The sequence below is a fragment of the Lissotriton helveticus genome, chromosome 5_1, assembly GCF_964261635.1.
Source record: "Lissotriton helveticus chromosome 5_1, aLisHel1.1, whole genome shotgun sequence".
Taxonomy (NCBI): Eukaryota; Metazoa; Chordata; class Amphibia; order Caudata; family Salamandridae; genus Lissotriton; species Lissotriton helveticus.
Window position 1 is genome coordinate 1,626,975,991 of NC_136065.1, and position 17,539 is coordinate 1,626,993,529.

At 45.0% G+C, this 17,539-nt stretch overlaps 1 protein-coding gene across 3 annotated transcripts in view; it reads left to right on the forward strand.

Annotated features, from left to right (window-relative positions):
• SLC12A6 (solute carrier family 12 member 6) overlaps positions 1 to 17,539 on the forward strand; it is a 784,900-nt gene that overhangs the window by 621,492 nt on the left and 145,869 nt on the right. For all 3 annotated transcript variants that reach the window (XM_078644820.1, XM_078644821.1, XM_078644822.1), the window contains one exon: positions 11,150 to 11,318. In XM_078644820.1, the coding sequence (XP_078500946.1) occupies positions 11,150 to 11,318 (169 nt within the window). The remainder of the gene's footprint in view (positions 1 to 11,149; positions 11,319 to 17,539) is intronic.

Genomic DNA, 17,539 nt, shown 5'->3' on the forward strand with positions numbered 1-17,539 from the left:
GCAGTTTTCTGTGCTTGAGTCCTAAAGGTCAGGTCGGGCACCCCTAAGCTTTTAATTTTATCTTTAGGTGCGGGCTACTCACCTAAACAGGGGGCCAGATAGATTTGGGGAGAGATGTAAAACGGTGGCTCAGGAGCATAATCTCCGTTTTTGCTCCATTCAGTTTGAGCCGCGAACTGGTCATCCAGGAATATATTCCGGCAAGGCAGGCAGAAAGATTGTCCCAGCAGCCCTCTTGTTGGGTTAGCGAAACGACTAGTTGGGTGTCGTCCGCATAGGTGACTATTTTAATCCCAAAAGGAGCAAACACCTCCTCCAGTGGGGCCATATATATGTTGAAAAGAGTAGGGCTCAGAGAAGAGCCCTGAGGGACTCCATACTGGTGAGGGGTAGATTTGGAGAGTGCACTGCCTTCCCAGATCGGAAAAGTTCGATTAATCTGAAAAGATGTAAGCCATTGCAGGGCCATGCCTGCTACGCCCAGTCTCGCAAGACTGTGTATTAAGATTTCGTGGTCCACCTGATCAAACGCTGCACTTAGATCCAGGAGGATTGTACTCTCGCCTGTGAAAAGTAGGCCTCCCTAAACCCTTTAAGACACAAGGAAACATCAAGATTTTGCCTTGCAAATTGGCCCATTCTGGCAATGTAGATAGCTACAGTATTTAGGCCAGGGCTCAGTCGCACCCAAGGAAACCTGCCAGGCCCATACATTTCTGAAAAGAAAGCGCGTAGAGAAGTCTGGAGTGGTGTGACCTACGTGGATCCCAGTATATTTTATTAACCAGAATGCCCAGCAAACCCCAAACTGTGGCTAAATTACAGATTTTCCCCATATTTCTGTAGAGGAAAATTCCAGAATCATTGAAGATTCATACCATTCTACCACCCAGCTTTCTAACACTTCTCCCAATGAAAACGCTCACACACATGTTCACCAACTAATATGCATTTAGTATGTTAACTACATAGGACCTCATTACAACAATTTGTTTGCTCTGACCATAAACAATACAGAACATTTCTGATTGGCCAACATAGTGGAGTAACCAGGTAAGCAAACTATAATCATAAGAAATACAATATGCCCTCATGTAATGCAACTGGTGCTATGTAAAGCTCTCTGATACCCGATTCGGGTCAAGTTCACGCTATATAAAACTCCGTACAACAATAAAGGGACCTGCAGAGCAGTTCAAAGCTGCCAGCATGCTGAAAAACCATAAATTGGGATGTTCTGTATCTTACATTGCATCATTCACACCCTGCTATGAGCTACATTCCATAACCTGCATGATAACTGCACCTTGGTGGTCATCATGCACAACATGGAAACATTTCCAACATAGGTTAAAAAAACATAGACAATACCCCTCTGTGAGAAGTTGGTATGCTGTCCACTAATTAAAGTGGGCACCTTGCACCAGTCCAAACAACCCTTATGGTGATTTAAGAGGTCAAAGATAACCTTAGAAAGCTATCCAAGTGGTAGCTGCGGAGAGCAGCCTTCAGGCTTAGTCTTGAAGGAATATTAAGCAGCCTGTTTTACAAGAATGCTACTTTAAGTATTGGTTAAATGAAAGGAGAACCACACAGTAGTTATAAAAAAATATGTATTTATTAATATAACACTCTCTAGTATGACACAGTATATTCTACAAGGAGATACTCACGAAGCACACAGTACTGTAGCACAGAAACAATAGTAAATAGCACTAATAGACAGTGGGCTCCAGGGGGAGACCAGACTATATACTAAAATAGTGGTATAAGAACCACGACTCGAGTCAAGACAGCATCTAGATGTCGTAGAATCTCTGAGACCCTAAGGAACCACCCAAGGTGAGAAAGTAGGGACCGGGTGCAGTGTGGGAACACGACAGCCTGCTCGGTACAATTCTATGGGAAGGTCGTGGTTGAAGTTTTAAAGTTTAGGGAACCTTCCCAAGGGACTTCGAAGAAACCCTGTGGAAGTTCGGAGGTTGGAGAGCCATGCCACCTGTAGATACCGTAGTACCAGAGTTACCTATCCCAGAGAAGCTGGGTGCATTGGTCTGAAATGGTGATGTAAACCGCTGACGATCTCAATGTAGGACTTCGAAGAAGAGCCACTGCTGGAAGGGAGAAAAGTATCCATTGGAATCCAAAGGTGGATTCTTGTCAAAGGGTACCTGAAAGCAGAGGGGACAGAGTCTGGGTCACTCGAGAGTGACCAGGGGCTCAGTAGACGAATGCCCACCGATGTTGGGTGCTTCAGGTGCGTTGAGGGGGTTCTTGACTCTCCAGCCATAGGAACCAGGAGATGTCGAGGACAACCAGGAGCCAGATACAAGCTGTCCCACGAAGGATGTCGAGTGCTGAGGGGTCGGTGTCTGGCAGGAGCACCAACAAACCTTGGCAACGGCAATCCATACAGAAGGTCAAAGAAGGTTACAGTTTGGACCAGCAAAGTCCTGGAGAGTCACCAAATCAAGGGGAGTCAGGGCAGGCCTGGAGCAACCAGGGGAGCCCAAGAACAGCAAAGTTGACCCTTAAGTGGACTCACAGGCCGAAGGCACAGGAGATGCGTGAGGACCTTGAGCGATTTCACAAAACAGCAGCCCACAGAGCACTCGGTGTGAGGAGGCCAGAGTTCTTGGTAGGAAATGGTGCCACAGGTTGGGGCTACATTGAGCTCAATGCACTTGCTTGGGTAACGCCAACAAGAATATGCAACTGAACGCGGTGCACAGGGGTACGGGTATTGTAGCCCCCACAAGTTAAGAGGTTAGCTCAGACCTCAAGGGATGTAGAAGCCCACCTCCTGTGTTTCTGAAGTCTTCGGGGTCCTTAGGAGCTCAGGAGCAGCAGACCGGTTAGTCGTGATGTGGTGCCTGCGAATGTAGGGTAGGGACTCCTTCACCCATAGGGAGATATCTTCGGTTGTCCTTGATGCTCCACAGATCCTGCACAAAGCCTGTATGGTACCCGGTCACAGATGATGGTTTGGACAGGTCCTACAGCGAGGTAAGCCCTTTTGTAACCACAGGAGAGGGTTGGACAGATTCAGGGGACCCTCCCAGGGGAGGGTCTGGACAGTGGGGAGGTCACACCCATGTCCTTTGTCCAGTTTCACGCCAGAGCAGGAGCCAACGGCTCCCAGGGCTGGCTTGAACTAGACTATGTACAGGGACACCAAATGTGCCCCTCATGCAGACTTTCGGTCACTGGCAAGCGCCCCCACCCAGCCCTAATACACAAAATCCTGTCTGGGAGGTGGTCACACCTCCCTGTGACAGGATGCCTTTTGTTCCACCTTCCTCTGCTCAAGCAGCAGGAGGGCAGAAATGTGTCTGTGGTCAGCAGAAATCATTTTTTGCTGCCTGGGACTAGAAGGCTGGTACTGAGAACACCAGGGACCCAACGAAGCTCGCTTCTGAGGGGAGGAATCATACCTCCCACACCTGTTACCAGTGTGGAGGTATGATTCGACCATGTTTGATACCAAATATAATAGGGTTTGATGCAGCCGCTGTAGAGTTAGTCAGTACTCGATCGCATAATGCCACTCTATATGCCGTATATGGCTATATTACTGACAACCCGGGAGAATGTACTGTGTAGGCTGCAGGGGTATCCAGCTTGTGCTTAGGTCACCCTCTCACTTAGAACCAAGCACCCTGCCTTCAGGATTGGTAAGGCCTGCTATAGGGGTGACCTTTAGGTTTTAAGTGCAGTGACCCTTTAGATATAGTGAACCTCTATCTAAAAGTGGTGCAAGCACCATCTTACACAGGATGCAACGGCAGGCCTGTAGTTCCATTTTGTATGACCTCTCGTGGGTGGCATAATACATGCTTCAGCCCATGGGAGGCCTCTGGGGTCCCTATGCCCTGAGTACATGTGTACCATATACTAGGAACTGACAAGGGTACCCCAGTTTCCAATCTAAAGTGTACCTAAGTACATGACATTACAGTTTAGGGTGCAAGCAGATAGACTGGGGTCCAGATTAGCAGGATCCTAGTCAGACTAGTCAAAAATACTATCACATTTAACAAAAAGTGGGTGTAACCATAAGAAGCAGATCCTACTTTACAACCACACACCACCCTGTATATGGTGTAACTAGCTTTCCATGTACGTAAGAGCTTCAGTGTCACACGCAGGAGTAGTAAGCGCTATATAAATGCTACAATACAATGCAATACAATATTTATCATTTGTGCTTCGCCAGGTTTTGTTTTGTTCCTATTAAAATCTTTAATTTCCATCATACTTCAGAATTGCAAAACAAAATGTCCTTCATTTGTGCTCTCATAACTGCTGATTTGTTTTGAAATATTTGTACAGTTCATTTACAGGTATTTACATGTTTTGTGTATGAAATTAGCATCCTGCAGTCTTTCTTTCCACACTCCCTGTATATAGGACTACTGGAATTATGCGATTCTGCTGCGTTTTCTACATAATTAATTTGCTACATTTGCCACACAATCCATCCTTTGCTGCATAATCTGCAGGTTTTAACGAAAAAAAAATTCTTTCTCAAATGGATCCAAAGTTAATAAAAACGCTTCAAAACGTGCTGTCGAAAAAAATGAGATCCTTTACAAAGGTCGACTGGTCATCCTTCAGTTACTTCTAGCTGTATTTGAGTGTGGAAATGCCAGTAATGAAGCAAAATCATTGCCCAGACAATGGTAACATGTAAAAATAATGTAGTAATACCATCACAAATTGTGCTGCATTAGCTCCTTAACCGCAGCGCAAATCCGCTGCGGTGCAGGATTTTTATTTAGTGGGCGGGGCCATGTCGGCCAACGGACGTGCGCAGCACTACCGAGGTAGTGCTCGCGACGGCCGTTGGCCGACGCGTGCACGCAAGGGGTTAAGCTTCAGAACTTGTGTTTCCTTGCCGCATAATTTTGTCAACCATGCCGTACAACTCTGGCCTTCTGGCACATAATTCAAATGCCCCTGCTCGTGCCCTAGTTACATAATGAACTTTGCAAAATCCAAGTAAACCGCGTCGCCACTTAAAAGAAGTAGCAGCAATTTTTCAGAACATATAGCCTGACATTTAAAATCTGTCTTTGAATGTACAACAAAAGTAAGAAGATGAAAAAAGGCATTTTTTTATTACTCATCCACCTTCTGATCTTCAGCATGTTTCTTTCCGATTAGACTGTACGCATTCAAATGTGAAATCAGTTTCTTTGGATAAACTAATTTCATTTACACTGAGTGTGTCGTAAATATTGTGCCAGCTGCTTCTGTCATTTGGGGGTCAATGATTAACATGAGCTGGCCTGGCCTCCAAATATGCACACAACACACAACCTACAGTATATAGTTCGCATATCATTTCTGTCCCAATCATGCATTCGCATTAAAATCTGCAAATTGTACCGTATCATATTTACAGCGAGTTGTGTGACATGTTTGTGGCAAAAAATGATGTTAAAGTTTAATGCTAAAGCATTGTGTTATGGTGCACAGGAAAGCCAGCTGTGCCAAGTGTGACACTTGGCTTCGAGGTACACTCTTTAGTGTAAATTTTAGCATGATGACGAGGGCCCAAGATTAAATTGTGTAGAATATGTAATTTTGTAGAAATCTGACAATCAAGCATAAGAATTTGGCATGACATTGCGCTTGTCCGTGTTTGCATTTGGTGCTAGGAGTTCACACAACGTCAGAGTATGGTATTTTATTAGATCTGGCTTTGCTTGGAATCCTAGAGTTCATTTTGTTGTTCCTGTCTGTTAAAATCCCTTTGCATTGGTAGAACTGGGTTGATACTACAGGACGCAAAGAGATTTTCGTGTTGCTCGCAAGTCAACTTTTGGCGGAAAACCGCTGTTGCGCAGAGAATTGGTGATGGCGATTGTATTGCTTTGCACTGCACGAGCACCTGTAAAAACGTACAGTAAATCTGGGCCTGAACGCTGTAAGAGGCCATGCTAATAATGGCAGACGTGTGCTCTACAAATACAGGTAACATAAAATAGCACAACATAACATTACATAATATACATTCAGATTGAGTCAGAGTCACCCATGGGATGTGTTGATAATACAAACAATTCTCTTGCAACCGTAAATTATGCCTACATGAAGATAATTTTAATCAGTGACTGCAAATAGCATATCCTGAGTTGTAGAAGCCCAGTCAGGTAAAAATCTACAAGTTGGTCAGCAGTGAACGTCAAGTTTGAGAAAGGTGGGGAAACGCAAGTTTCACAGAGAGTGGGCAGTGGAAACTCACTGGGAATTTTGTCAACCACAATAAAGTCTGAAATGTGTGGTATGCTTAAAATTACCCGTAAAAGACTGATGAAGGCTTGCCTTTAAAAGGAAAATAATCTCAAAACATCTTCAGTCCCTTATTACAACACTGAATTTCTTATTTGTCATAGTTTCATTCTTTCGTCGTTTCTTTTCTTCCTACAGTCCTGAACCATTGCACTCTGTCCGGCTTCACACATATACAAGTTAACAAAATATCAGAAAACAGGCATTCACTTTTAACATTTCAGAGCTTGTCATCGAAAATCATCGAGAACCCATTCTAAATACTGAACGGAAAAAGTGATCCCAGAACCTTTTAATTGATGAGCTCCTCTTGTGCAGCCTGTCAATTGTGAGCATGATGGTGTCTGCGCACTCAATGGCCATCCATTAGGAGCCTCGATTAAGTGTGAAATCAGAAAGGAGCTTCACTGGGGTCGGAGTATGGAGACTTTGAGGATATTCAAGGACAGGGCCTAGTCAGCTGGCGTCCTATCTCCACAAAGACGGTAGTAATGCAAACATGATTTCCTGTTGTATATCCCAAACCAACTAGCCTGCTTCATTTTTAGGTCGAGCCTTGGCAACGCTTGCGCTGCTCTGCGAGGCATGCTGAATTCAGGTATGGATTGAAGCTCAGCCACTCTCCACCTATATTTTTCATTGGCTTCTGTCATTGACTACTGTAAACTGTGGCTTTTCATTGGCCAATAGGCTTAGTAGTTCATCCTTAGTTCCGCCTTTTCTCATTTTTTAACCTCCCATGAGGACACCCCCTGTTACATGTGTTGTTACTTGGTAGGCTTTAATTACAGCCTTTGAGCAATATTTTCTCAAATAGCTTTGTCCTGCTTGCTGTTTTAGGCAGGACACGCTCTCTCCTAACTCTTTTTGTATTTTATTTTTCTAGTAGGGGCCCGAACACCTTTGCAATGCAATAGGTCCCACATTTGTGAGGGTTTAAGCTATTGGCACGGTAAATGACTGCCATTTATTTAGCAGTTTTAAAAACAACACGTACATTACAGGCATTGTCATTTACAATGCAAATAGCTCAAACTCTCATAAATTCGAGACTTATTGCATTGCAAATGCTTGTTTTTTTCTGTTCTAATCTGCCCCTGCAAAGTGGGGTTTATGTTTGAGAAAGTCAATACACCCCTACACTGGGTGGCTTTTTATATTACCTACTAACCAATTGATACTTGCTGAGCAACTGAACTTCAATGAATAAACATCTAAAACTGAATGTATTGTTTATTTTTTGAGGGCCTAATTATGATGTCAGTCGGAAAGCAATCTGACCGACTCCTCGTCGGAAAAGATTCCGACCTGCTCGCGTTCTGTGAATCCAACCGACCGATAACGATAGTTCCTAACACCATTCGGAAAGTCTCCCATTAACTTCAGTGGAAGCCTTGGTTCCAACCGACAACACAGGCTCCCATTGTAAAAAAGGGATGCTTGCGGAAAACCTTGCACCCTTTCGCAGGCTCCCCATAGTGCCTGCCACACTGTGCATGGTTTTAAAGGGGCAACCCTTGGGGACGCCCACGGACCCCAACCAGAGGCCTCAGGGTGAAGGGAGGTCTGTTATGGGCCCCCGAAGTCAAGCTTCTGACAACCGTTCTGTGTCGGACAGACCAATCCGGAAAGGCTGTCCGAATCCGACATCGTAATATGTCAGTCGGAAATGCGGTCTGTAGAGCTGTATGATTCGTCTCCGACCGACTGAGAGTCTCCAAATGCCGGTCGGAAGTGATTCGGACTGACCGAACAGTTACCTTTCCATCATAATCGGTCGGTCGGAAATGTTTCTGAGTTGGTCGGAAACATAGTTGCCGACACGGAAGAGGAGATTCCGACTGCCATTGGGAACCTTTCCGACAGACATTGTAATGAGACCCTAAGTGTTTACTGGGTCTGTGTTTCCAGCCAAACAACCAACCTTTAAAAGTAAGCTTAACTGTCAAGTCTTAATACATCCTGAGCATCAGAGTTTTAAAAGTCATGTGTTGTCACATACATTGACTATTATGAAAGAAAGTAGAATAAAATATGTACACAAGCAAAAGTTCGATTAAAATCACTGCCTTAAATAAACATAGCTTATTGTTTATGTTGAAATATAGTGGCGAGGCGAGCAAAAAAACTTAAATTATTCCATGTTCTTTACTTAAGTTATGTCTAACTTATAAATTAATATTAGCACCACTAGCTAGTAAAGTAGCAGATGGAAACAGTTTACATTAAAATTTAAACTGAAATGCATACAGGGGCTACTACCCAAGATGTGTGAACATATTTTCTTAGCAACATACTGACCAACTAAAAATAAGTCTTTAAAATATGAGAAATATTATAAATCAAAAACGCACACGCAAACTCTTACAGGAAAAGACAAATTTGATAACTGTTTGCAGTTATTTCTTAATCTAATCAGTATTTATATGCTGGGTAGCACCATTAGTTAGAAATAACGGCAGTCTCTACTTCAACAAAATACAAGTATGTATGATAAAATTCTATGTGAGGAAAAAACGAAATATGTGAAATATTATTAAAAAATAATTGAAGTAAAAGTGTTAAAGAAGCCCAGCTAACTACCACAGAAATGCGGGCCTGATTAAACAGTAATGTTTACTGAAAATAACTTGAAGCAAAACGAAATTTTCCTATGTTGGCTCTTACCACTTTGGGGTAAAACTGCTTTTTATACACTAACGCTTTGAAATTAAATAATTACATAAGAGCACCAAAATGCTACCAACCTTAATAGTTATGCCCTAAATAAACAAAAATATCTACCTGTAAATGAAATGTGAGAGAAAAAGTTTAACAGAAGTGATTGTGAAATTCCAGCTGAGTACGATTAACAAACTGCAAGTTAAGGTGAAAAAAAGTTGGAGACATAAGGCATGAAGAGGTGGTCTAAAGCAGAAGAAAAGGGAAACCTTTTCTTTGGATATGCAGATCACCTTTTGTTCTGTAAAATGTGGTGGATTGCAAAGATGATTTGTACTGGAGCAAATGACCAATAAGTAGCGGTTTTCATAAGAGTTAAACGCCAGTATGAAGACAGGGAGAGTGAGACTGAAGCACAGACTCTGAGATGACAGCTGGAAGGACTGGATACAGTTACTGGCAGCTCTGCCGGGAGGTAAGAGTGTTCGTAGACACTAGGAATAAAGCATCTATGCAGTTAAGATGGGAAACAGGCACCGCAACTGGGGAGAGGAAGGAGACTGCACACACAGAGTGGCAGGAGGGTCGTCATTGACAACGGGATCTGCACAAGAAGAGGGTATAAATATAACTTCTGATGGATACTTCTAACCACAGATTACTCATCTTGTGAATACCAGGCATCAGATGGATCTGGTGACTTTTCAGCAGTACCTTTGTATACCGTTAGGTGGCACCATCAGGTATATGTGGTTAGAATTACTGGTGAGGTAAATGCCTGAAAAGTAATGCATATACATTTTTATCCCACCAGAAAGGGTTTTACTGAAGGCAAATAACGTGTTCTTCAACCACTTCAGAGGGTGAGGAAGAGAAGCAGTGACCCAAGGGCAGGGTATTGTCCCTTTGGATGCATTACCTTATAATCAGCATCCATTATTGGATCCTAGACTGGGGATAAAGAGCACATACTAGATGATGAATGAGGATAAATGGGAAATGGTATGAGGTGAATACATTAGAACAAGTGCGTGTAAACGTTGTGGGTTGGGGCAGCTAGGTGTACATCCACAGAAGGAAAGTTCACATCATATGAAATTTGACCTTGGACATATTCCTATTCTGAGAACATCCATTTCACATGTTAAGATCATCCCTATGAATGCATATTGAAGCAGTGAAATATAATGTTCTTTTCATAAATTGTTTTGGGTCGTGGGGCAGTTATATGCCCTTCCTTTACTTCTGTTTGCAGTGGTCAGCCTGCATTGCTACAGGAAAAAATGATATATTGATAGGAGGGAAAGAGAATGGTTTGATCTAGAGGTACCATTACAAATTATAATTTTAAAAAATGAGGGTCCACTGTAGGTATCAAAGAATTGTTCACAAAGGTAGCCCCTTTCCCCCCACTTATGTGCAGAGAATATTCAGTAAAGTTAAATGCACTTATATATATGGGAATTTAGTGAGCATAAAGCTAACTATAGTTGTGGTGTGGGTCGGTGAGAGCCTTCATTAGCAGGGGTCCGTTGAGTAGTGGGCAGGCATAGGGGAGGGAGACAGGATGGGCAGTTCTTCCGAAAATTTGGCGATCAAGAACTTATTGTTAGGGAATGCTCGAAAGAGAAGGATCTTCAGCTGTTTTCTGCAGCAGAGAATGGATGGGTCTTGGCATACATAACTAGGAGGTCATTTTGTACCCCTGGGTGTGGTGCAAGGAGGCATGACATGCTACTTTTTACTGCATTTGCTGCTACTTAATCGACTGATGCTGGTGCTGCATCTTTTGTGGTGTTCTCTAGATGTCTTGAATTCGGATTCCAGGTAAGGTGGTGTACCATCATTGACTATTATGATGCAGCTGGCCTTGAAGTGGGCAGGTGATAGGAGCCCACAGAAAACTCTGAATGTACATGCTCACAAGTATATCATCACTTGTGACCACTTGCAGGTCAATTGCAAGAACTATATAATCTGTTTGAGTAGCTTTATTTGTGGTGCTTGCTTTAGATCTAAAGATCCTTCCTGTTGCTGTGAACCTTTCAATGAAAAACAGGTCATTAGCGGGGTGTATTTATCTGCACAACATATCAACATTTCCTTAATGTGTGTATACCTTCAGGAGCTATCTACATGAGTTCTGCATTAACCTATCTCTGCTTTGCCTAACTCTGTTTTACCTCTGCAGGCCGCAGCTCCTGGTGATGCTGAAGCTGGATGAGGACCTCCACGTGAAGCATCCTCGTCTGCTGACTTTTGCCTCTCAGCTCAAGGCAGGAAAAGGGCTCACTATTGTCGCCTCTGTACTTGTAGGCAACTTCCTGGAGAACTATGGAGAGTTCCTGGCAGCTGAGCAGGTCAGTTGTCACGGGGACCCCATGTCTCCTATGAAGTTATTTTGTATCGGGGTGCGATATCCAAAAGCAGCAACAAAATTAGTGGTACTTAAAGTTCTTTTAAAATTGAGTGGATATGACATCTTGTTAGGCACCAGCTTTCTCTCACTGTCTTCTATGATGGTGGTTAATAAGGATAGAAAGAGGCAACGGTTGAGATCATACTAGTGAATTACTACAATAATTGGATAAGATATGCAGCGCTTGGCTCCTCATCAACAGGGAAGATGTGTTGAGAGGGGCACACATTTTCCTCATGGGTTAGCTTTCAATAACAGAACCAGCATTCTGTGTTTAAGGGCAGACGTACTGGAAAAGAGCATGGTGTAACTTGGAGGGTGGAAACAGCAAGTTCGTTCAAAGGATTGTAGCCTAATAGTAATGAAGGAGCGATCTTTGAGGAGAGGTGTAAGAAATTACCATAGCGGAAGAGAAGTGAACATGTAAAAAGTGTTTTGAAAAACATGTGATGGGTTTTAGTTTGTGATTGGGTCAGTTTGGAGGATTTCTTGGTTACATCCAGGAGGGAAGTGCATCTGCACAGTATAGAGTTTTATTCCCCATCTATACATGTGAGTGGAAAATCACTCCCTCACCTCTAGTTAATGGCTTAATACGGGGCATTGTTTCTCCTTACTAGTACAGTGCAACACTACTTCACTGACTCTTAATAGCTTTACTATGTTCACCTGTGGGTGTGTTGTTCTTAATATAAATACCTTATATTTCTCCAGTACTGGATCTTTCATGCATTTTGACATGCTTGAAATATTCCCCATCGTCAGGATGGGAATCCCCTGTGATATTAAATAGCAGCAAACAGTGTTAAAACAGCCTTCAGCCTCATCAACAGTGTTTTTAGTAGCTTATCCACATCCTTTGACCCACCTGAACTTGGTCAATGAGTTGGAAGTGTTGATGTGTTGATGTTTCACTCTCTCACTAGAGGCCACCATACTCCGATTTCTTCTGTCATTTATGCTGTCATCAGACTGTGAGATGTTATCTGATAGAGACTTTTAGCCTCAGATTCCTCATCTTGGAAGTCTGGATCTGGAAAATTTTGGTGCGCAATACCCCTGTCTGCTGGTAGGTGGCAGTGATCGGCTCCGTGTGGCATCATCAGTGTTGTGTGCACCGAAAGGGACATGGGCGGTGCTTATATAAGTGCCACCCCAGCACGCTGACATCCGTTCTTTTCTTTCCGCCCTAGTCAGCGCAGTTATGATTAGATCTACCCCCCCCCCCCCCAGTCACTTTTTGACAAGCCTTTTTTTTACTTTTGTCAAACTCTTTTGAAAGAACCTTCTCCTGGTGTGGCATGGATGTCAACTTGGTAGTCCGACTTAAAGTACTGCAACGCCTGTCACTGATCATGTCTGTGATGCAACTCCACCTTGTTTGCTGCAGGTTCCGCAAACTCAACCATGACATGAAGACCTGCTTTGACAGTTGCACAATTAATCCGAGGCCCTGATGGAGAAGTCCCTTAAGCTCCTGGTGGTTCAGCGTGTGATGCCCAATAGTCTTCATCCCGGCTGAGAGGAAGGTCTCTGGATTGGTTGCAGAGCCCAAGATCTTCATTGCACTCAAAGTCATCTGGTCACTCTGGTAAGTCCCACTGCAAGAAAGAGTAAGAAGTCCGAGAGATCTTCGACTTCATCTTGTCCGACGAGATCAAGGAGAGTCGACATTCGAGGTCTAGCTCTGCTGTTGAGCCAGTGCTGAGCTGGCTACGCCCGTCCTCGAGTTTATGAGAGCCGTAGCGACCCCCGCTCACATTCAGGAGTTTTATAAGGCCATGGTTGAGTGGCCCACTACTGCTGGTGCGCCTTTGGCCCCGCGGGTTTGGGAGGGGTGCCTGCAGGATCAATGCCGGCAGCTTGCCCCCTTCACTATTTGAGCCCTTTGGATCCACAGATGGATCTGGACTGACGCCAGTCGTACCACCTCAACCTTCCCCATTGCTGATGCAGATGCTCACCTGCGGCACTGTCGTCATTCTGATACCCAACTCCGAAACAGAGACAGAGGGACGTCCTCCAATGCAGACTCCGGTGCCGACTGGAGCCATGCCTTCCAGGCCAGAGCCTGAGCTCTACTCCTATGGCCTGGGACACAGGGAGGATTGAAGGGGGAGGGGGGTCTCTGGACCCTGAAGAATACCAGCTTTTTGACCCAAACATGGAATGGTTTGAGGACTTGATGGAAGCCAGTGGACAGGCTACTTCTCCAGATACTGGCATGCTTTCTCCCCCTACGTTGGCTACAGAGTAAGGAGCATCCTTTCCAATGATGGTGAGAAGGGCTACAGAGGTCCTGGACCTTAGCCTGCCCTCTGTGACAGCCAAGACTAACGTCTTGACAGTGGTTCTTAAGCTGAGAGTGACCCCATCAGAACTGCTTCTCCCATTCATTTAAGCCCTTACAGACATCTTACAGACAACCGGCTTGGTTCAAGCCCAGCTCAGGGCCTCCTGTGAACAGGACAATTTCCCGGCACTACCGCCCCACCCTAGGGGATGCCAATTTCCTCACTCGACAACCTACCTCTGAGAGGTTGGTGGTCCAAACCTGTACTTCCCATGTACATCCCTGTTGATTCCCTTCCACCCCACCAGATAAGGAATCCAAGAGGTTGGACACCTTAGGGAAGAAGATCTTTTCTTCCACCAGCCTTGTACTGCAGTCCGTGAACACTGTGTGCCTTTTGGGCCAATCCTCCCATGCTCTATGCGATTCGGTTGCGCATGCATTGCCCATGGTCCCGGAAGAGGCCCGGCCATATTCTTCCAGGCTTTTGCTGATGCGAGAAATGCAGCTAAGTTGTTGATCAGATGTTGATTGGATACCACTGACTTGCTGGGCAGAGCGGTTTCATCAATGGTGGCCTTACAGCACTACCCCTGCCTTTTCACCGGATGCCCAACCATCACTTATAAACATGCCCTTTGTTGGCTCCTGCCTCTTTGGAGACAAGCTGGATTCAGCGCTGGAGCGCTTTGAGAGCAGGGCTACAGTAAGGTCCTTGGACCTATCCATGGTCTCTTGCCACCCCCAATTCGCCTTTCGCTCCTTTTGTGCCCATGGAAGGAACTTCCAGCCGAGTCTACCCACCATGGCACGTAAGCTTTCCCAGCCTCTGTTTGGCCGAGGACGTGATACCTACAGACCCTCATGGGTCGGGCAGCCAGAGGTTGGGCCATTCCACCACCCCCCTCAGGTGCCTCCAAACCCTTATAGTCCACCCTCCTACCATTATGGGCATGCATGCAGTGGGGTGCAGAATATGCCATCACCTGCTCCACTGGAGGTCTATAATATCAGACCAATGGGTTCTCCAAATTGTCGAGAGAGGATACTCCCTCCCCTTCAATTCTAACCCTCCACTAATGCCAGCTGCTTACGACAGGCTGACGAAGGACCATCTCTCCTTGCTTCACCAGGAAGAGATGGCTCTCTTGTTCAATGGAGCCATCAAAACTGTGCAGACGCCAGAAGTAGGTCTTAGTTGCTATTCCCGCTACTTTCTAGTGCCCAGGAAGGATTGAGGCCTTTGTCCTATCCTGGACCTGCACCCTCTCAATTTCTTCCTCAAGAAGCAGAAGCTCACAGTACACATACTCGCTCAAGTCCCATCTGCCCTGGACTTAGGAGACTGGATGGTAGCGTTCCACTTCCAGTATGCATATTTGCATATTTCCACATTCCTGCCCTGCCTGCCCATAGGCCTTGCTTGATGTTCCCGGTTGGCCACAAGCACTTTCAGTTCGCTGTGCTTCCTTATTGCCTTACCCCCCCTTGGATGTTCACCCAGGTGATGGAGGTGGTTGCAACTCCTCTGCGGAGATCAGGGGTGCCAGTCTTCCCCTGTCTTGGCGAGTGGCTGATGAAGGCGGGCTTGCCCCAGGCTTTCGCCTCCAGACTACTGTGGACCTCCTGCATTCACTGAGGCTCACTATCAACGTGCGGAAGTCTCACCTGACTACCTCTCAGATGCCCCCTTTCATTTGAGCTGTTCGGGACATGGTGCAGTTCCGAACTTATTTTCCTGAACGGTGAGTCCAATATATCCAGGCTATGAGACTGATGTTTCAGCCTCTATACTGAATTTCGGTGACACTGACTGTGAGGCTGCTGGGCCTCATGGCCTCCTGCATCCTGCTCATGACACATGCCCACTGGCATATGCGGGCTCTGCAGTGGTACCTAAGGTTCCAGTGGGCACAGCATCATGGGAATATGTAGTCCTACATTTACTGATTATATAAAAGACTCAGTTTCTGTATTATGAAGTATTGTTCTAAATACACAGGCCTCCCAAATTAGTAGGAACCGTATAACAGGTTATCACTGAGCAAGTAGCTGCCATCAATGACAGGCACCTCATTGACGATGATATTGTCAACACCACCATCGGCGACCCCTTCTACATCGACTATGTATCTACTGTTGATGGAAGTAACCACTTAGTTGATGGCAACCCCGTAAATGACTGCCATTCCCTTTCAGCCTTTAACTTTCTTGCTTTTGAAGATTTCTACACACCCTCCAATGCACTCTCTTGATTCAGAGATGGGGAATCAGCAACTGACATCAGACACAGCCTACATTGTTGGGCTGTATCTACATACCTGACTTTTAGGAGAAGCCATATGAGGAAGAATGCCAACAGAATTATCACGATCACCCTCAGATCTTTGCAGGATACTCAAGCGGTTATGATCAACTTTACAAATGACGTAGCTGAGGAAAACGCAATTAATACACAGGTACCTTTGCCATTCATGGCTATGTTGCTACAGACGATTGGCCTACTCGAGAGGTTACCACCACCTCAACCACAGACAGCATCATTTCTTAACCCTGTGCCATCACCCCCTCCTCCCTGAATGCCAACACCCCCACCTTCTCTGCAGCCAGTAAACTCTCTCTCATTGTCCCTGCCTCTTCCCATGGGGCCAGATCCATTTCTAGGCCCCATTCCACCGAAACCTAGGGATATAGGGGAACAAAACACATCTGTCTCTTATTGCATGTGAGATCTGTTCTGGATGATGATGGACATGCTAATGAATTCGAGGACTACATCCTTTCTAATGAAGGTGCCAAATTGTCTACACAACTTGATTTACCTCAACATAACATCACCCACTTTCTCAACCTGCTACAAAGAGCAGCGAAAAAGTTTGATCTTCCTTTGGCTTCTGTGGAGCAGCTATGTTTTCTACTGGATTACGACTGGTCGGAGTGTGTCAAACCAATGCATATATCAGCTACACTGCATACATCAGCCACACTGCAGAGAGTTATACACCACCTTCAAAAAAGAAGTACTGGGCACTAGTTTCTCTCTTTGTGTTTAACTGGCCACCTAATGCCTGACTCAGTCATTGCAGCAGAGGACCAGTGTAGATCAGAAATCTGTCACTCAGCTTCAGCACCTCCAGACAGGGATGGCAGGCATGTGCACAACAAAAGATGCAGTGTCAGCACTATGTTTGCGACATCCATAAAATCTGCAAATGGAGTGGCCATCATCCGATATGATCTCCTGATATGGCATGATATTACACCCTCAAACTTTCACCCTTGACCGCATCCTGTAGGAGAAGAGAGAAGAGGCTAATGCCATTATCAAGGAGGGTGCAAATATGTTGGCCATCATTATCGACACAGCAATTGATGTTTCAAGTTTAGACTTTCACCAGCTCACAGGATCAGCAGTCCTGGGCTGGCGGGACAGGAACACAACCTGCTCCCTCGGAGTACAGATGCCTTGCCTCTGCTCCTTTTCGTGGCTCAAGGACATCTCAAACATACAGACTTGGCTTCTCCTAATACAGATCTAAGGAAGATCTGGCTACGATCAAGATTACTCAATAGTCACAGATCAGAGCCAATGCTATGGCAAACTATCAGTAAAAAAAAGGGAGCTTTGCAAATATGCTCTAAGGATAACCAGACGAGAACTTGACTTTAATCCCTGGCGTTTATACATAAAAACATTTGCCCTTCCACCCAGAAAGGGCGAACATCATCTGTACCAGTAGGAGCTTTAACAAGAGATGCTCCTAGCTCTCCTGAAAGGAGCAATAAAAAGGGTCCTAAGTGCCATACTGTTAGACCTGTCTGCCCTTTTGGGTAGTCCCTCCTAATTATTATTTATTTTTGTCCCCTTT